The sequence below is a fragment of the Pongo pygmaeus genome, chromosome 10, assembly GCF_028885625.2.
Source record: "Pongo pygmaeus isolate AG05252 chromosome 10, NHGRI_mPonPyg2-v2.0_pri, whole genome shotgun sequence".
NCBI classification, from domain to species: Eukaryota; Metazoa; Chordata; class Mammalia; order Primates; family Hominidae; genus Pongo; species Pongo pygmaeus.
This window is the reverse complement of record NC_072383.2, coordinates 78,513,176-78,535,556: the sequence shown is the minus strand read 5'-3', so window position 1 is coordinate 78,535,556 and position 22,381 is coordinate 78,513,176. Positions and strand designations below refer to the sequence as shown.

The 22,381-nt window shown below is 33.8% G+C and overlaps 1 protein-coding gene across 1 annotated transcript in view; it reads right to left on the bottom strand.

Annotated features, from left to right (window-relative positions):
• Positions 1-22,381, bottom strand: part of PTPRQ (protein tyrosine phosphatase receptor type Q) — a 217,690-nt gene that overhangs the window by 185,212 nt on the left and 10,097 nt on the right. The window contains exons 6-11 of the mRNA XM_054443718.1: positions 21,752-22,001; positions 19,985-20,113; positions 16,848-16,994; positions 10,579-10,751; positions 1,716-1,896; positions 72-233 (exon numbers count right to left, since the gene is read on the bottom strand). Coding sequence (XP_054299693.1) covers positions 72-233; positions 1,716-1,896; positions 10,579-10,751; positions 16,848-16,994; positions 19,985-20,113; positions 21,752-22,001 — 1,042 coding nt within the window. The remainder of the gene's footprint in view (positions 1-71; positions 234-1,715; positions 1,897-10,578; positions 10,752-16,847; positions 16,995-19,984; positions 20,114-21,751; positions 22,002-22,381) is intronic.

The following is a 22,381-nucleotide window of genomic DNA, read 5'->3' as shown; positions in this document are numbered from 1 at the left end:
TAAAAAAAAAGTATCACAGTGTACAACAGCAATATTTGCAGTTAATTGTTTCAAAGGAAATACATCCTTACCTTGCTCACGTGTCCTAACACTGAGAACTGTTGGTGGTCCTTCTCCCATGATGGTGAAAGCAGATACACTAATCATGTGCTCAGTGAAAGGTACAAGTCTCCTGATAACATAAGACAGCTGTTCAGCTGCAATGTCAGTAATATACTGATTCCTTGTAGTTACTGTTTGAATTCAGTAAAAAGAGAAAAAAGAAAGGTGTTTGGCTTCACAATTAAAATTATTTTTTTCTTAGACTACAAAATCTTAAACCTGACTTTTCCTTATTCATTAATCTCTCCATGCACACCTCTATTAAAGGTAGACGTGTAATAATAGTAAACATAAAAATATTAATTTTAGAGATTGTATTGAATATTACTATGAATTTCTGAGTACCTCCCAATAATAACCACAAACATTTTGTGTTCATAATATAATTTTGCTAGTTTTTACACATTACTGTGAAACATGACTTTAGTGTTTTTAAGAAAACATAACTTTCTTAAAGAGACTGGTTAGGAATGTTTTCTGAAAAGAAAGAGTAGGCAGTAATATATAATTGAAATATTATAAATCAATACCAGGATTTAGTAGAAGAGTTAAAGAAATATATAATTGAGATATTATAAATCAATACCAGGTTTTAGTAGAAGAGTTAAATAAATAAAGAGTTTTATTTGGACTCAAATTTCACCATACATTCATACATTCAGTAAACCAAATAATTCTTTAAAGCAAGCATGCTTGGATAACTGACAAATAAATATCCCAGAAGGATTTCAAATGTTAGATTTTCACTTTATTTAGAATTTGTGCTTCTAAAACTCTTAAGTAGCAATTAGGCCAAACTTGAAATATTTAAGGGAACGTCTGCATCAGAAATCATGGGACTCTTAATTTTCATTGTTGCCCTCCAGTCTTCTTTGCACAAGAAAAATGGATCGGTAAGTGAAATATAAACATCTATTGAATATAATGTGATTTTTTTTTTTTACTAATTCTACCATAAATAGAATAACACTTTTAATTTTGAATGGGACAAATACCAAATTAGAGAAAAGGTAATAAAATGTTCTTCTCGTTTAACATTTTAGAAAAACTAGAGAGATAATATGTGTCAGGTGAGTATTTTTAATTTGCCATGTATGACATTCTCCTTTTAGAAACTGTAAGAGCCACTGACACTGAAGAGCAAGTGTATACACTAATGACATCACCACATCGTTGGGGTCACCTACACCTGTTTATCACACCATGCACTGGAGTTGTAACTTTCTGACCTATTTACCTTTAGTGACATTTGAAAACCTATTAGTCAAAAGCTGTAGAGAATGTGAGGCCTGTAAATAATTTGAAGATATGTTAATCCCTTCCCATCACACCTGCTTTGGCAACTGTAATAACTGATTGTCTATGCAGCTTGGCCAGAGACTCTAGGGTGCTACTTTCTCCAGGAAGAAGGTCAAATGGGTTAGGAGGGGCCAGCTTCTGCCTGTGTGGCATTTCCATTTGTTGCATGAGGTTTTCCGACAGCTAAAAAAAAAATCCGACTCCAGCCCAAGGACCATTAATAATATGGCTGAACTCTAAGCTAAGGTTCATTTCTGTGCTAGCTAGCACTGGTGGTTTAAATGCAGTTTATAGAAAATCAAAATTCTACCTACCAACTGGTGAAGTCTGGTCTTCAGCTCTATTCCTTGCAGGAAAGTTTTCATCTGGATGACTGTTATATATAAACGTAGCAAGTGAGTGAAGGTCAGACGACATCTCTGCTGAACCCTCATATAATCCTACCATTGGCTCTACTATGTTCACAATTTCTGGAGCCATGGGGTCATTTATATACTGTAATTAAAAGTATATATTTTAAAAGACTGTGACAATTACACTTCATGACTTAAATCAAGTATTAGTTTCAAAAAACATAACTTTGGAATCACGCTGTTATAAAAGATAACATATTTCCATGACCACGGTCTTCTTTAGATTCCAAAATTTCATTCTCCAGCTACTAATACCCTGAATCATTGTAACACATTGTGATCATTGCATTTCCTAAGAGAACAATACTGTATTTTGGGAAGAAACAGATTTTGTTCTGACTTGAGTTAGTTTCTTTATGGTAAGATAAGACGTCCTCATGCAAAGGTTTCATGACTGAGATATTGTAACTGCTCACCCCCAAATGGTAAGTTTCTAGGCATACTGATGTATTAGAATGTGTTTTGCTTCTCTAATTACCTGTCCTCATTTGTATACCAAACGTGAGAGGTCTACATGCCTGCTTGATATACATCAATGATAATAGTTTATAATAGAGTGAAGTTACATACCAGAATAAAACTACATGGTGATATTAATAGTTTTCACACAGGATTCATGGCATACCTGTCAAGACTCTGGACCTAAGGAATATTTAAAGTAACTGCAATTGTTCCTAGATCGTATAATGTAATTCACACATGTCAAGTTCACCAAAACGGCAAATACTGAGGTGAAAACATCAGGAACAGATTATGGATGAATACAGTACAGGTTTTCATTGAGCTAACAAGATGATTCTCATTTCTTCATCCCCACTAGCATAATTGATTGAAACAAAATGGGGAAAAGGTGTTTTGGCCAAATAATATGGGATATTTGTGTAGAATGTTGACTTTGGAAATAAGACTACACATTAATCAAAGAAAATGTTGCTTTGTTTGGAGTCTATTTAGAACATACCTAATCAACATAGGATGTGAAGATAATCAAGGAAATCTGAATGTGTTCTAGGTATTAAATGATACCAGGATGGTATTCGTAATTTTGTTCATTGTGGTCATGGAATTATTTTATGGGTTGAAATATCCATGGTTTTTAGAAATTCGTGCTTAGGCATATAGGAACAAAATGATGTTAAGTCTGGAATTTATTTAAAAACCAGAGGCAAGAATGGCACCCTATTGATGATTACTGAATCCAGGTGGCAGGTATATGGAGGCTTATTAGACTCTTTTCTGTACTTTTAAACCCGTTTGAAATTTTCCAAAATAAAATAGTTTTGAAAAAAGAATATGCCGAAAAATCTACTCTTTTTTACTAATTTTTTTCAAGTTCTGCTTCAAAACTTACCTCCAAAACCCCTTTTTTTAAAAAAAAATTCTATTCCTTATCAATTCCATGCTCTTTTACCCTCAGAGTTTATATTAATTCATAATATAGGTTTCAGTTGTTTATAAGTTTTGGTATATCTGTCTTTTAATTATCTTACATGTTTTGGAGTTGTCTTCACTCAGAGAGCCAAAAATAGGTTTTCTAGGCTTTAGGAATATCAAAGCACTTAATATTTTCCAAAAAAGAAAGTACGTGCTCAGGAAAAAGTTCAGTCAAGCAAGAAATTTTATGGCATTTCAGTTAACTATCTACAATGGCAAGTTACTTAAATATTAACTCTTCTGAAAGATAAAAGAATGGAGAAATGAGTCAAAAAATCTTCAGTCCTCCAAATATTTACAAAATGCAGTTGTCTAAATCTTGTTACAACTCTACCCAGAAAAGTGCTGTCATGAAAAGCAACAGGTTTCCTATAAAAGCTACTTTTTAAAAGTTGTGATAAAGAACTATGGATAGAGAACTCTATCTGGGTTTGTTCCTATGTCCTTGTATGGGACAAAATAAAGGTCTTCTGTCTTACAACAGCTCACTTCAGCACTGCCTCCACAGGGAAATTAGGGAGGGCAGGAATCACAAACACATAACTCAGAGAAGCTCTGGTGTTGCAGTCAATACTTTATGCCCAAACCACACAGCTGTTTCCACTATCAATCAGTCACCCTTTGAAAATCTACTGTGTACAAAGCACTATAGAATGAACTATAGTGAGGTAGCCCAAAGAATTTCCCCCTCAACTACAGTTTTGCATTAAATCTCTCAATATTTTCTATGCCGTGTCAGACAAATTATTGAGAGTTAAAGCATAGCATCCCATCAATTACATATGTTAAGCATCTCTGCTGACAAACTACCATTTCAAAGTGAGAGTTGACCTGAATGCTTTGACTATGTGAATGACTCCCAAATTCTGATATTCTGACATTAGAAAAACCCTCTATAACTTGGGGAATGATTTGAAAATTGGCTTTGTAACAACCCAGAATGTTATCACTAAGTGTGTCATGTTGCGAATATTTCTCACACTTAACCTCTTAAGAAAAGACATTAGGTTAGATGTTAGTTAAGTTTTCATAATGAGAAAAAAAAGTAATAATATTAAAAGCAAAAATGTTAGGAAAGAATTTGGACTTAAGAGAGTAGTGGGAAGGGGCAGAGAGAAGCAGCAGTAGAAATGAGAGAAATAGGAGGGAAAAAAGTCCATTGCAACACCTAAAAATTCACAACTCATTGATTTAATACAGGGTTCTCAACCTCAGCACTACTGACATTCTGAATTAGATATTTTTCTGTTGCGGGGGCTGTCCTGTACATTGTAGGATGTTTATCAGCTTCCCTGGCCCCCACCTACCTCAGTTGTGACAATGAACATGTCCTCAAAGATTAACACATGTCTCTTGGAGAGCAAAACTGCCGCTGGTTGAGCACCATCGAGTTAGGGAATGTCACAATTTGTCAACATGAAAGGCCTTGCATATGCTGCCCAGGAATTCTTGGAATTTATGTGAAAGAATTAGGAGTCTTCAGAGATAAATTCCTAATCCACCTGAATAAACCAACTTGATTTTACATGTAATAATCTTAATTATAGTGAATGTGATTGTATTTTCTAAAAAACCCTATCATATCTATCAGTTTGGGGTCACTGGAAGTCTGCTGAATTGAATTAATGAAATTTTTGACTTATTCTTAAGAAATGCTTCTATATTTTAATGTACACTAAAACATGATTTGTGCTGTTATCAAGAAGTGGTAAAAAGAAAAATTTTTTAATTAGCATATGCTTGGAAATCTTCTAAAGGATACCGTATCATTCAACACATTATTCAGGTGAACAAATCTTTAAGTCTTGACTCTGTTTATGTTCCTAATGCTGAATAAAATGAACCTATCTCAAGACATTCCTAAACTACTCTTGGGTTCTGTCCTCAGCCTCATTCCTAGCAATCAGCCAAGCACTTAGCACAAGACTTTCTTCTTACATTCACCAGTGACAAACGTTGATATTCTCAAGGAATATGTTGGATGAAAAGATGCATCTATATCAATCTCAGAAGTCTGTAATACCAGGCAGCAATGTGTCTGTTGGAGAAAAATGTCTCAGGTTTCTAATAGAACAAGTACCGGATGGGATCTGACTGTGAAGTTCAAGCAAAGAGCAGTCCACGGAAATGACTTCAGGGTTTTTTAGACTTCAGTCTTAGTGGAATGAGGCTCCCAATGAAATGATTTTTTTTTATTTGACTGTTTTGAAAGAAGGAAGAAATTTACATCGAAGGAGAAATAATTATGCTCAATTTGGCTCCATTCAAACTCCATACAGAATACTGTGTTCAGTTGATTAAGAGGATCCTTGACAAACTGAAAAATATGCACAGGAAAATAATCCATGATATGAAGGAACTAGAAGCCATGACTAATAAAAACTAAGGAGATTAAGTCTTCGGAAAACTCTGACCATTATCTTCAATGAGAAAGAGTTAAATCATTGTTTATTATTGTTGTTACTGCAAAGGCTAACATTTAAGCTACTGTGTATTACAGAGTGTTAAACACTTTTACTCATGTGATCTTGTTTTATTGTCCCCCAAAGAGATAGATGATTTTTATCTCCATTTAACAGTCATCTGTTCAAGTTCACAAAACTAGTGACAGCAGAGGTAGGATTGGAACATTTTTCCTGGCTCCAAAGCTCATGTTCATAACCACTAGAATCTACTGTGTTGGTCTAGAGAGGAGACTTAGGACGAACTGATAAAAATTAAAAGACAAATATTTCAGTTCAAAGTAAAGAACACTGTAGTTTCTTATTCATCTGTGGGTTTCTGTGCCTAACAGAGTGCCTAAAACCTCATGATTACTTAAGAAATACAAGCTTATGGGACCATAACAAAGAATACTTCAAAGCTTATAGGATAGGAGCTACTTTTGCAGTGGTAGATATCCTATAATAGTTTATCAAATAGTTTAGCAGAGGTTGGATTCACATCATTTATTAGGAATGATATAGATCAGATTCATATATAAGTGTGGAAATTGAAATAAAAGCTCTCAAACTCTGAAACTCATTTTGCTAATGTAATTTTCAAATATTTGTTTAAATATTAAAAGTAAAATCTTATACATATTTCAGCTTGTTTAAATAATCCATATTTATTCAGAAACAAATAGATCATGGGATTCACTGGAAAAAAAATCAATAAGGGTAATGAGATCAAATCATGCCTAGCATAGGAGGGTTATATTATATTTTTAAGTTTAATCATCATGTTATATGTACATGGCTACAAAAAAAAGATGATGAAGGCTTTATAATGAAAATAACAATTCCCTGTTTATACCCTCCTTACCTCTTACTTTCCAGAAGCAACACTTTAAACAACTCCTGTTTTCAGTTCTTATGATGTTTACTTCTAAAACACTAAATAATATGTGTATACTGCTCTGTTAACACTCATTTATTTTAGAATCTATTGATTTTCTGCAATGATAGTGAAGAGTTAGGTTACTTAAATACATATATACCTTCATCATCTGTTCTCAATTCTTATTAGGTTACTTTCATAATGTAAATAATATACTTAAATCTGGAAGGATTATTCTAATAAGTGTTTGAAATATAAAATAGTAGGCTGGTGGAGTGTAGCGCATGGCCTCTCAGGTAGATACCCACTATACCCACCTCCTGTTGTTCCTGCTTTGTAAAATCTCCTCTTCTTTAGTTAGTTGGGACCTATGATTTGTATCTAACCAATAGAATAAGGCAAAAGGAATAACATGTCTCTCCCATGATCACATTATATAGACCCTTCTTACTGACTTGACGAAGTAAACGGCCATGTTGAAAAAGGCCACATGGGACAAAAAAAAAACTGTAAGGCACTAAGGGGAGTCTCCAGCCAAGAGCCAGCAAGAATCCAGGGCCCTCAGTTCTAAAGCCAAAAGGAAATAAAATCTGCCAAAACCTGAATGAGGCTGAAAGTAGATTCTTCCCTAGTCAAGCCTCCAGATGAGAACACAGCTCAGCTAGTTTCTTACTTGCAGCCTTATGAGACTCTAAGAGGAGAACCAATCTAAGCTGTACATAGATATCTGACCTAAAGAAACTGTGCGATTATAAGTATGAATTGTTTTAAGCTGCTAAGTTTGTAGAAAATTGTTATGGAACAATGGAAAACTAATAATAGTGAGATAACAGTAGCCCAGGCAAGGTACTGTGCAATCCTGAGCTGAAGTGGGGGATACAGGAATAAAATAAAGACATATGCAAGCCACATTCTGGATGTAGAAATAACTGATCGTAACATTAAGTGGCTACTGAATGCTAAGTCGGATCTAAGTCAGAAGTGACTCCAAGGTTTCAAGCGTTCAAGACAGATAGGATACTGGTTCCACTATCCAAAAAGACAAACATCAGACATATATCAATGCCATAAATGCTCACTCTCAAAGCCTTCTGGACCATGGTTTCTTAGACAATGACCTTCAGGTCAGAGATTTGTGTTATGTCCAGTCAGAGGGATTAGAAAATTCTAAACTCAGGTACCAAGGCTTCAAGTCAGCCTCTCTTTAGGCCTTAATCTTGACACACTGAAACTAGTAATTGCCTGGACAGACCTTATGGGTGTCCTGTGGGAACCTGCACAGGTCACTATCACTGTCCCTGGATCTCGTCCTCATTCCAATGTCACATCTTCCTTCCCATCATGAACCAGGCCCTACTATCTCAAAGAAGACTTCTGTTTTGTTTTATGGGAAGAAATTAATTTAGATGTAATGAGCCATGGCAGAACCTTCCCACAAATGGCTGCAATTAGGAATCCAGAGTATCAGAGAGAAGGATCAGAGTAGAAAGCAAGGCAAAAGAGTCAGACAAATAGGAAGCAGTGATTGAAACTGTTAGGTCATCAAAAGAAAATGTTATGAGATGGCTGAAACCAAAGCTCTGTGGAACATCTTTACTAAAAAGTTAGAAAATAGAGAGAGATAGCTTTTTGAACTTTCTTCATTTTTGATTGTGCAAGGCCAAAGGATTGCAATGTCACAGTACATAAAACTGCAGAAAGTATTAAGGAACAAACAGTGTCAAAAGCTGAAAAGTGGGGGGACAAAGGGATGGATTTTGAAGGAGATAAGAACACAAGCATGGTTAAAAATATTTAATCCTCGTATCGGACACTGGGGAGGTCACTGGTGACTTCTAATAAGATTTCAAGGATTTAAAGAGTTCTTGAGTTGGGGAATGAGGCTACCTTTTCAGAAAATCAATAGAAATGGGAGGAGAGAGTCATTACCCTGAAAGAGGTACCAAGGTCAAAGAAAGGAATAACAAATGAAGAACTAAGCCACAAGTTGTATTTCTTATGTCATTTACTCCCAACCCTGTAAGGTGGCTATATAAGCCCCATTATGTAAATGAAGGCACCAAGTGTCCAAAAGTTGATTTGTCCAAGGTCATAGACCTAGAACATGGCAGAGCCAGGTCAAGAACCCAGGGCCATTTGGATTTAAATCTTCTGTCATATCTGTTTCCCCACATCAATCTCCTGAAAGGTAAACCCAAACACCATTTACACGGGGAAGCAGAAATATCAGAAATGAGTCTGATCTAATAAAGAAAGATATAACCCGAGAAGTAAAGAGAAGCATAATGTCTCCTTTCATTGAGAGAGGATAAGGGAAGTAATATTGGGTGGCAACTAAGGTGGATGATCCTATGCCAAGATTAATGATCACAATAGGTCACAATTATTTAGCACAGCACTTACTATATGCCAGGTACACTTCTAAGCTCTTTACACACATGAACCCACTAAATCCTCATTATCAACCCTTTGTTATAGGGACTTATAATCACTATCTTAAAGAAGAAGAAACTGATGTTCAGAGAGCTCAGGCCAACTTTCCCGGGGTTAAACAGTTAGTAAAGGCAGAACTAGAGTTTAAACCTGGTTTACACTCTTAACCACTTGCTACATAGCCCAGTGAGAGACAAAAACATAATTTAAATCCAAATTTGTATGTCTCCAAAACTCATGTGCTCTCTACTATGAGACAAGAATTGCAGACCAGATAGAGACAGAATCACAAAAAAAAAAAGCCTTTCTAGAACCTCTTAGCCTCATAGAAAAACAGGTGTGGCTGCCCATTCAACAGATGTCATTAGCAGAAGTGGGAAACCTGTCATCTAGTACTAAGAAAGCTCAGTATCTAATTTAAGACCTTCTCAGCAGGAGCAAAGGGTTAAGCTTTTGCCCTTTGCCTGAGTTGTCAACTAGAGTATCACAGAAAGCATAATTCAACATCTTTTGCACAGAGGAAAGGAATCAACATAGGATTAAAATTTAACCCTGGGTTGAAGATGGTGAGCAACTTGGAGTGGTAAGTCCTGGGTGGCCAGAATGCATTGAGCACATGGTGAGGTCAACTGTCACGTACAGGTAAGTGCCAGAAATAGAGGGAGGCTGGGACTAGAAATAGAATGAAAGCATGTGTGGGGGAAAATAACAGCACAGGTAGAAGCAGCAGCAATTCTGAAACAAAACAGCAGATGCCAGGTGCTGAATAACTATCATGTTTGTCTTTAAGGCCCAGTGATTGCTGCACTGGTCCTAAGGATGTTTATTCTTTGAGTGCCCCAGGGAGCAGCCAGCATCTGGACATGACTAGCCTGGAGGCTGAAAGGGTCTCACAGGTGAACAGTTGATGAGGTGAGGTGAACAAAGACAGTGAAAAGAAAAATCAGTGTTGCCTGTACTTCCTAACAGAAACAAAAGAAAAAAAATAAGACTTCCAGTGTGAATAGAAGCAAACACATTGCATAAAGATCCTGGTCCTCTTATTTAAAATCTATGAAATGACTTAAATTTCTTTTATTTAGTAATGTGATTCTTAATCAAATGTACTTTGAAAAAAAAAAAAAAAAAGGCAGCTCTGAGAAATTTAGCTTCCCAAGACCAAATAGAACAGAATCATTTGTCAACAACAGCTACTAAAATTACTGTGCCTTTCACTGGCAACTGTTCCAAATTGCAAGCACAGCCTTTGAAGGAGTACTTAAATCATAACAGGAGTTTCCAAACAATTCATTAACTAATTTAGAATAATAATATTAACTTATGAAAATACCTTTAGTCCTGTTTAATTGCACAATTAACATTTTTCATATGATGAAAAGGAATAAGAGCACTTAACTAATAATACATAACCTAAAATGAAATATGATCTAGATTATCAACATGCCCCAAATTTACTTTAGTTTGTACTAGTAGGTTGTCAAATATTATACGTGTGGGTGCTAGCAAGTCTTCCAAGCTATCAGAGCCAGAACCAAGCAGAAAGGGCTCACCAATAAGTGAAATAAAAAAGCAATACCTCATTATTTCCAATGAGCAAAGTATTTTCCAAAATTATTCCTGTCTCTGGAACTAGCACTTTTACTCGGTATTGGTTAATAATTCCATTTGGTTGTCGTGGTTTCTTCCAAGTAATTCTTACTTGCGTGGCTTCTACCTCTGCAAGTTGTAAATCAAACACTGCCCCTGGAACTAAGAAAGAAAGAAAGAAAAGAAAAAAGGGGGAATTTCAAAATATTTTTTCAAGTGAAAAAAGTGCCTAAATCCTTAGCTCACAATTTAAGATATATAAACAATTCTATTAGAAAACAGACGAGGCTGGGCGCAGTGGCTCATGCCTGTAATCCCAGCACTTTGGGAGGCCAAGGGAGGCCAATCATCTGAGGTCAGGAGTTCAAGACCAGCCTGACCAACATGGTGAAACCCCATCTCTACTAAAAAATACAAATATTAGCCAGGCATGGTGGTGCATGCCTGTAATCCCAGCTACTCGGGAGGCTGAGACAGGAGAATTGCTTGAACCCAAGAGGCGGAGGTTGCAGTGAGTGGAGATTGCACCACTGCATTCCAGCCTGGGAGAAAGAGCGAGACTCCGTCAAAAAAAAACAAAAAACAAGAAAGAAAGAAAATAGACAAAAACCATTTATTTTGTTAAAAATTAAATAAGTCTTAAAAAAAGGATGAGTTCATGTCCTTTGCAGGGACATGGATGAAGCTGGAAACCATCATTCTCAGCAAACTAACACAAGACAAAAAACCAAACACCGCATGTTCACACTCATAAGAGGGAGTTGAACAATGAGAACACATGGACACAGGGAGGGGAACATCATACACCAGGGCCTGTCGGTGGGTGGGGGGCTAGGGGAGGGATAGCATTAGGAGAAGTACCTAATGTAGATGACAGGTTGATGGGTACAGCAAACCACCATGGCACATGTATACCAATGTAACAAACCTACACGTTCTGCACATGTACCCCAGAATTGAAAGTATAATAAATTTTTTTAAATTAAATGTCTTTAAATACATGGATATTTAAGACTAAATTTCTAAACATTGTTCCCGAAATATAAGTAAGGAGCAGAATAACAGACTAATTTTCCAAAATAAAAGTCATAACATTTGTTTGAAACAAATTAATTAATAAAAATAATTTTCTCGAGAATCTGTCTATTTGGAGATGATTAATGCCGAGTTGAAATCTTGATGGTTTCATAAAAATTATAACAACAGATTGAAAGTTAATATCCAGAAGACTCTGAATGCAATGAAATATAGTTGGTAAGTTGGTAAGTTAGACTGCGTTTTAATTTATTACATGAAATTGTTTGAAGAGTTTATTGATTTTTTCTGATATTTTAAAAATAATCATGTTATTTTCAAATTTCAGGTGCCGTCACTCATTGCAATAATAAATAAAAATAGGGACAAACTAACAATTGGTTTAAAATAAAGTACCAAGGACTTAAAGCAAGTTCTAGTTGTAAAGTCACCAAGAGTGACATCTAGGGAACTTCCCAGTTTCACAGGAGTAACGGGCAAGAAATAAATATCCCCTGGGCTTTTGACCATTTTTATTTACAGTTCAACTTGTGATTATGAATAGCTCATGCATCCCTCCAACCTCTACTTTCCTTATCTATAAAATGGGTGTCATTATAGCTTTCCTATTACTATACAGGTTACTATAAGGAACAAAGAGTTCAAGAAAATTTCTCAAATTTCTAAAACTTTTAAGAAAGAGAAAATGACATAAAATTGTGATCCCTTATGATCAGATTGTCGTTACACTTCCAATTAATTTCCCTAAACTATCTGGCAGTGGTACAGGTTTAGCAAATTCTAGTTAAAAGACAGGCATATAGTCTTAAAAGGGAACAAAGGAAAAATGACCCCCTTTCTTTTTAAGACAATAGAAAGGAATTGAAAAATAATTTTACAACTCCATATATGTTATTTATAATGAGCAAATATAATTATGCTTAAGTTGGCTTTATAGTAACTATGACTATACAAAGTTTTCATCCAATAGATTGAGTTTTTTCCTTTGTCTTCATGAAGTAACCAGTAAAGACTCCCTAGATATTGTGACAATCGTTGGGCCATTCATTCATCATTCAACACACTGAGAATTGAACATATGATCACTGTTCTAGGCACTTGAGGACAGAGGAAGGAATAAGACAGATAAAGCCCTTTGCACAGGTCACCTCTAGTATGAGTTTTATTTTGCTAAAATATATTGTACCTAGAGCTCATATTTGTATCATCATATTTACCAATATGCAATTTACCAATATGCATTTTTCAAGGGTGGAGAAACTTTCCAATTAATTGTGTGGTGTAAAATAACATGGCTATTTAAATAGCAAAGCTCCTATTCCATCTCTCTTTAAAATTTTATTTTGCAGTTTTTATGCAGACAAAACGAAAGCCAGTATTGCATAACTTAAGTCAGAGGAGATCTGGCCTTTTTCCATTTATTTTGAACTGATGTAGAATCTCAACTGAAAAAAAAAAAAAACAGCTACTGACTACATTGATCATATTAATCAGGCAACTAAACCCTGCCTATTGAAAAATAAGTGAAATGATCAGTTCAAGTCAATGCAACACACTAATGTGTTAGATATCAAATATTATGCAGGACAGCAGAAAAATACATATATTTTACTGTCTCTTATTTTGCTAGTAAAACCAAGAGTAGTAGCAGACACTTTTTTTATCTTTTAATTAGAATATATATTTCTATATATTCTATATATTCAATACTTACTTTCTTAGTAAGTATTGCCCCATGATACTTAATGCCAAAAATTACAATCCAAGTAAAGATTAAGTGGTTCTATATTACCTTAAAATGTACCTCAAACTTGAATAAAAATAATGACTATAAACTTATCTTTTTTTTCCTATTTAAGCTTAGGGGATAAAGGAAATGGAGTAGACAGCATTGTATCTTGTCTTTAAAAAGATACTTGATCTGTTAGACCACAAATTCTTATGAGGAAACTAGAGAAGACTTTAATATTGATACAAAGTTAACTAAAGAAAATCAAACACACAAGGCAATTATTCATGGTTCAGCATCAGTTTTGAAGGTGATGTCCACAGGAAATACCTAAGAGTCATTCTCAAGTCAATACATTTACAAATTTTACAAATAAATGAGAAATAAGTTAGACATTTGGCCAAAAAAATCCCGTATTTTCTTTACCCCAATGCCATTTGTCTCCAACTTCAAAATTAATACTGCTCAATGATGAATTTTCTAGATAATGGCAAAATAATTTTAATTTTGAAGGTGTTATATACATGGACTACCCAAGAATTATTCTCGAGTTAATATATTTATAAATTTTACTAATGCATTAGAAACACAATAGCTTATGATTTATTAAAATATATTCCAAATGATTTGAGGTGTTCAAATGAAAAACTATGAGAAGAAATGAAATAGAGACAAACAGCATTGAGGTAAAAGAAAATACATTAAGATCATTTTTGCCATTATCTAGAAAATTAAACTTTCTTTAGAAGTATATTTTGAAAAACAAGTAGTAAAAATTAAAGCCATTGCAAATCCTGAAAACACAAAGTTGGCAGGCTCTCAGTTATTTTCCTACAAAGATTTTACTACTATTTGCAAAAAGTAACAAGTTTAAATCACTGAGGACAAACGTCTTCACTGCCATAGTCTGTTTAAGAGGGAGTAAACAAGAATCTCAGAAATTTGTCTGCTTTTAAGAAATGGTCATGCTAAAATACCCTGACAGAAAAGTTGTTAGACAATATTGAAGCATCACAGTCTGCTTATGTTTTTTTACCCCTCACACAAATTAGAAGAATGCTGTTGCCTATGTTACATTCATCAGCATTATCTGATTTTGGAATAGGCAACTCTATGACATTTTATAGCTTTGGAGATTATTATCTTTTTTCCAAAATCATTTATTTTCGTGCCTATGTAGAAATCTACTCATCAAAATATTAAGAGACATATAGAGGGCTTAGGAAATATATAAGAGAACTGCTAAAATAATAGGATGCTGATTTTCTTTCAAAGTAGACTATGGACCGTAACATCCCCAGGGGTAATGAAATCAACTCCACTGTAATGTAATAGCACATAACATTCTCTATAAGAGGTCAATGCAACATTTTTCTATGAGTATCTGGAGATTTGTAAGAGCACCAATTGTTTTAAAAGGTAATTTAAAAGAAGCAAACTAGTCCTAATTATTTTTTAAATAGATGATAGACCGGTTTTAAATATGGAGAAGAAAATAAATTAAGTAACTTTAATTAGAATACTAAAAACCCTGTTTTATTAATGAAAAGGATAATATAAAATTAAGAAATCATTTTAAAATTGAAAGTAGACAGTTCTAATGAGTTATCACATTGTTCTCATATAGTTTAAAGATCATTTATTTCAAAGTTTTAAATACTGGAACCAGGATTAATTAGTGGTGTCAGAAGTAGAAAGCTACATTTACTGCATTTGCCAGAGTATTCCCTTGAGGCAGCTCCTGAGGCTGAACTATCCCAAGAGAACTCCATGGATGAAGGCTGACATGAGGATATAAGAACCATGCCAACCCTGCCTTTGGTGGAACCCACCAGTTGCCAGGAGGCCCCTCTAAAACCCAACAGGGTGTTGTCTACAGGAGGAGTGACTCAGGAAGATAACAGAATGAAACACAGGACAAATTGCTTTTTATACAGAGCAAACGGAGTCATCTACTTAAAATGATTTGATGTGAAAAATAGGCCTTGTGAAATATACTGAACTATGACCTTAAGATTCTACTTCTTTTGTGGATAAAAAATGTAGAAATTAAAGCAAGTAAATTTTAAAATAATCCAAGACAAATAACGCTACATTGTACATAGCATATGCATTATCTATTGCCCTATTTTTGTCAAATGCTGTAGTCTAAGAATGATGACAACAAAAATATGTTTACTGAGTTGTAGATTCTACTTGGAAGCACCAAAATCAGCTGGTCTTGAAAGAGGACAATAGTTCAGGATTTATTTAATTGTATAACAAGAATAAAATCAATGGGTACATTGAGTTGCTTGAGAAAACTCTATTAAGACCAAAATCAAGGGCTCTGCTTTATTTGATAGTGTCCATAAATCTGTCTAGTTTCCTGGGACATGCTTGAGAGCAGTTTTTAGGTGGAGATGGAGGAAAACTTAAGATTTAAGGAAGAAGCTACACAATGCTAAGATTCTTCTGATAGAAACACAAAGGTAAAATTTTAATACAAAAAAGAATATTTTCCTTATGAGTATGTATAACTTTCTTATATGTATTCCAAAACTATATATATGTCAGGATTTTCATCTGAAATAGATAAAACATAACTTTTATGTTCTTAAAAAAGTATCAATGGTTGTTTCTTTAAAGGGGAGAAGTACAAAATTTCCTAATAGTTACTGCCCTCTAATGGTCAAATGCTTGAATGATGAATGCATGACCTGTGTGTGTGTGTGTGTGTGTGTGTACATGTGTACATTTCATTTATAAGTTACTGTACGTTAGCTTCCACACAAACAAAGTCTGGAAACTTTTCCAAGTGTTAATGTGTTATAAGAATTTACTGTTATTTTTGTCCATAATTACAATTCCTAAATAGAAATGAAGACATTTAGCAAGTTCAGTGTGGGCCAGAAAGATATGTTGTGAAATAGTATGGAAACATTTTTTTTAAAGTATAGTTCACCTAACACAATGACGTTTAATGAATACTTATAAGGAAGTTTCTTGAGGAAAAATAATCTTTTCATAATTTCAGTAAATGCTGGTAAATCTATATCATGCATCCACTCAGAATCTTCACTTGCTTAGAATCCTGTTTTGATTATAAACATATTTTGTTGAAAGAATTGGGAATATAGGAATTCTTCTAAATACTAGTTCTGTGAGAAAAAATAGATTCCATATTTTAAAATGTAGTTAAGCCATACTAAAAGTGTTTGTTTACCTTATGACTTCTTGAGATTTTGCTAAATTTTATTGTGAATCTCTAACAGGCCAATATTACATATGGTATTTCCTAACGTTACCTGCTCTTGGGTCCCTTTTATTATGAAGCATGCTATGAGTTTAACATTCTGGAGAACACATGTTCAGAATGAATTAGGTAGTAATTTAATAAGGAAATAACATGATTTAAGTAAATATAAAACAAATTGCTTCTAATATCATGTTTTACGAATTCATGAAGTTCATAAGCATACCAAAAATATCTCACTCATTCCCTGTGTTCTTACCATTTGGTGCAGTGAATACTGAAAGATTTGACTTGGGCCCAGTCCCTGCACTGGTTTCAGCCGCAATAAAGACATCATATATTGTAAATGGTCTTAGGTTAGTGAATGCAAACTTAAGGTCTTTTGTGCTGTTATCCAAAATGCGACCTGCAAAAAGTGGAAGATAGCTATGGATTATTTTTTATCAAGCATGCAATCATGTTCACATTTAAGTACAGAGCCAAGGACAACAATTCAAGTGTTAAACTATGCACTAAAATTTGTTATTATAATATCAAAACTGCATATATTTTAAACATGTGGCTTAGTATTGCACTGATACCAATTTAATGAAAATAAATGAAAGAACATGAAAATGTTCCAGTGCTTAAAATTACTTTTATTAAATCATAAAGCCCTTTTGAATTACCAGGTTATTTTTGACACATTGAAAAGGGAAGCATCAAATTTTATCAGTTCAAAAAGTGACCAGATTTTATACTCAAATTTATTCAATTAAAATGCTAAATAATTTCATTATCTTCTATAAGAGGATATATCTAGAAAATATTTCTAGTTTAGCTTCTGAACAAAATTCCTTAGTCTGTCAGCACAATACTTTAAATCTTCGACTTTGCTTTAAATGTTTCCTTGACCTTCTTGCTCTAACTACAAACTGGCTCTTTCCTAAGAACAGTGTTTTTGTTCCCCCGCAGCCACCCCAAATGGTGGCCGTCTGTTTTTGCCCCACAGATCTCAAGAAACCAGGCCTTTAGGTGTGGTAGGTGTTGTCCTTGCTCCTCATTGCTCCACGTTATTCACTATTCTCTCTCCCTCCTTATAAAAGCCCACAGCTTTAAATACTATATCACCAGTGAAATCCACTAGCCCTCACAGTTGTCGTAATCTACTAACCTGAGGGTCATTTACTCTCATTTACTTTCATGGTCTAGCTTTGGTTCAAGGCTACCATCTTAATTTGTGCTGATTTTAATATCCTGAGAATTAATCCTTAAATTACTTAGATATTTCCTTAAATAATCTAGTTTTTCAGAATTTCAGCCACTCCCTCAAGATCATAACTTGGACATTACTATCACCAATTACTCCGTATCATTAAGAATCTCAATTTCATGCAACTTTTTTCTAACCATTTTTTTTACGTCCTTTACATTTCCTCTATAATTCTGAACTGACAATTGTTTAAATCCACTGAAATCAACAATCCATTGATTTAATCACCTATTTTATTTTTGTTTTATTTTATTTGGCCCCTCACCACTTGATTTCCACTCTTTACCCATCTTCAGTTTCAATTTCAATTATAATCACTGCCTTACACAGGCCTCCAATTCCCTTGCCCTTCTGTTGTTGAAGGCATCTCATTTATAGCACAAAGCCATTAATTGATATCACTTTATTCGTAGCCAAACCTTGAATGAGCCCTTCATGGTGCCTGGAATCTTACTCAACTTACATAGTCAATGGTCCAATCACTCTACTCTTCTAGATGATTATTTTACACTTACTCTTCTCTGCACTCTTCTCTGCTCAGACCTCTAATACCTTCTGCCCTATCTTCACTCCCAACTAATAGTCTTGCTTCTCACTACACTGAAAAAAGTAAACCAATTAGAAAATATTTGCCACAGGCTCCCACCAACACAACTATATATTTACCAGCATCTACACCCATATACTCTGCCTTACAACCTATAAGAACAACTTATGGACAAATTATCTGTTAGTACGGACAAATTATCTGTATTCTTATCTCAAACCAATGGCTACATTTGAGCAAAAGATCTCACCTTCTGCCCACACAGACAGACACCTTTCCAGTAATTCTCGTTTTTCTTATATCATTAACATTTTCCTTATTATTCTCATTTCCATCAGCAAACAAGCATGCTTTATATGTTCTTACTGAAAAGAGACCTGTTGACTTCACTTATCCCTACCCTTACTCCCTATTCACTGCTTTGCTTTGCAATTAAACTCAAAAGAATTTCTACACCCATTGTTCCAATGATCTTCTCCCATTCACTCTTAAACTAATTCAATCATGTATTTACCCCACATGTTCCACCATACTGAAAGTATGTGATCACTCCCATGTTGCTAAATGCAATTATTGCTACATGCCTCTCACTTGATTTATCAGCCAGCCTTACAAATGAAAGAGTACTTCAGCCAAGTATTGAACAATAATATCAGACAGAAAAGATGTAGCTGTGTATCCATGTCTGTTTCTGTGTATCGGATGGGTGAGTGGAGGGAATTATCTTTTTTTAGGAAGTAAAAGTATTTCAGAATTTTAGGAGCATGAGTTACTTAGGGATGAAAGATAAAGGTTACTCGTGATGATGATGATTGATTCATACCACAGAAACTGCAAAATAAAATGAGTTGGAACTCTGTATCTTTTTTGATGACCCCAAATAAATACGAATATGTGGCTTTATTATTTATTTCATCATTGTTAGAATTAAACTTCTTTCGTAGAACCATAAGATCTCAATCAGGAGAGAATTTTAGACTTTACATAATTCACTTCTAATGATATAATACTTGATCCTCTCAAAATATCTCTGGCAAGTGGATGCCCAGGTCCTGCTTGCTTACAAAGATGGAGAACTTGCCACTTTATAAAGCTGCCCAAAAATTTTAATAGGTTTTCTTTTTTAAAGCAGTTTTAGGTCCACAGCAAAATAGAGCAGAAGATACAGAGATTTTCCATGTTATTTTTAGAGAGCTCTTTCTAATGATTAAAAACTAGGCTCCTAGCAGTGAATAGAAATCTAATTTAATATAGTCAAAGTCCATTGTTCTTCATGAATGTAAGCCAAGGACTTCTTGTCCAAATATTTGAAGATGTATATCTCCACTAACACTTTTTTCTTGAGGAGTTATCTCTAGTTTTTCACATGCATCACATGAAATGCGGAACATGAATAGTGTTTTGTCATTCTTATGCTCATTTATGGTTTTGAATTAAAAAATCAAAGGACCTCACCTTCCTTATGACTTTCCTATTGTTTGCTTCAATCTTAGGGTCTTTTAAAAAGAGTCTGATACTTTTAAACAGAGTTTGATATTGGTAACATATTTTATTATTCTCACTCCAAAAGGCAAACACAAAACCAATTAAGGCTTACCTGATGGTCCATATAATTCAACTCTATAACTAAATTTCCCTGTTACTATAGTTGGTGGGTCCCATAAAATTGAAAAGGACTTTCCTGTGATGTTGCCTGTTACGCAGTTTTGTGGTGGTCCTTCAGGCACTAAAATAAGTATAGAAAATAAATACATAACATATATTTAAAATGAAAGCGCACCCTATTAAATACACATAATAAAACACAAACGCAAAGAAGGAAAATAAAATATCGCTCTTAAAAGCAGAGTGTTTTTAACTTAAAAAAGAATAAATGGAATATAATTGAAAATTGTGAATAACACATGCTGGATCATCAGATAAGCTTATTTTTAACAATCACTGATTTTATTTAATACTGTTTACTATTGCACTGTGCAAATTTCATTCTAATATTCATTGTAATACATTTATTGCCAATGTTACATTGTCTTGAGACATTTATACCTGCATATATATACTGCATTCAACAAAGTCTGGATATCTGGCTTGATAAACATTTTCTCTCTTATCAACACAGGCAGAAATTTCAAGAAAATAACCCTCAAAAATTATTAGCAATAATTTTTACTTTTTGCATCAATATTTGTATTTGTTCTAAGAAGAAATTTATAACCTACAGTTGGAGGATTCAAATGTAATATTGGTAACATATGAAAATAATACTGACATTTTAAATTACTCTATTTTTCATAGATGTTTATTCTTTCTTTTAATTGAAATAAAACAATTCCAAATATTTTTCAAAACAAAATTATTGTCTACCAAATTTCACCTTGTATGACCCTTATGAAATCATTTTTTTATTGTATAAAAAGTAAGGAGTATGTAAGAAGAAAATGGTATAATTCAAAGATGGTTATTTAAATCAACAAAAATACTTCAAACTTATATGAAATGAAAAATAATAGAAGCCAACAGCTATTTTATCAGAAAAAACATGCTTTAATGAAATTACCCTACCAATAATTTTCAATACCTCAGAAATTAGCAATTACAACCTAATGCCTGATACCATATTATGATATATCTGTCAGCTATATATTATACATATAATAAATACCTTATGTAATATGGGACTATATCAATATCCATGAAATTGTATAAATATATGAAATATATAAATACATGTATTTACATGAATACTGATATAGTACCATAATTAAATATATGAATACCTTACCAAAAATATGTTCTCATAAAATTTAGTAGTAATAATAATATCTAATTATTCTCATTTAATTTTAACACTGGCACCCTAAAGAAGGTACTATTACTGTCTCTATTTTTCAGATGAGGAAACTGCAGTGCAAATGGGATATAAGTAGGTATATATTTTAGCTACTGCTTGTGTCTGATAACAAAATGTTAATCACATGCTCGTTCTGCTAGTGCAGGTATTTCCGCTTTTGATAATGGCAATAACAGTGAGAGAAGGGTGTAGATGATTATAAATCATTTATAATGGCAAAGATGATTACAAAAAATTGCTGACATTATAAAATGATAAAAGCTTATATGAGGATCACGGTCAGTGGCTCAACAATTGTTTCTTGCGAATCTTTCTCCTTTTAAATACTTATTTTGTGCTATAATATAAAAGAGTATAGAAATTCGAAGAAACCCTTGATGGGATGCCTATGGTATATTATTATGGGAAAAATGTTACTGAAAGGTAAAGAAGATTAAAAATAAATATCTACATAAATTAAACATTATTCTCTAAATCATTTAAATCTTTTTATCTACAAAAAGTGAACCATACCTGATTCTGGTGTTCTGACAATCGTACTATCAATATAACCTGCTTCAGTTGTAACAGCTGAAACTTCAAAAAGATATGTTGTATAAGGCCTCAAGTGTGTCACTACAAAACTGATAGGCTCTTTCCACACAGAGCTGATCTCATTCTGTGTCAACGTGCTTGATAAATACGTGGTACGCGATGGAGGTGTAACTCCACCAAGGGTTGGAGAAGGGCTGGCTGTACTCCATAAAAAAGATTCACTATTCTCCTAGTAAATAAAATAATATCAGTAGAGAAATAATGTTGTATCTCTTGGTGAACATGAGAATAAGAACATGTAATTCATTTCTTTTTCTTTTATGCTATACATACACACATAACATGCAAGTTATAGACAAATTTGCTAGATTTTAATTGTACCCATTTATGTCTGCAGTTTTAGAAGAGAACATATTTATTGTATTCCTTATACCTTAACCTTTATGAATAGAATTTCAAGTGGCTTAAAATAAAGGTAAAACTACAGCAAAATCATTTGTAAGAATTTTTAAGCTTCATGTTAACACTGCAAGAGCCAAAGAGCTGAAATAATTTTACTCTTGTGTATGTTCAAATGCCGCTTTCTTACTGTTAATGATCTTTTTTTTT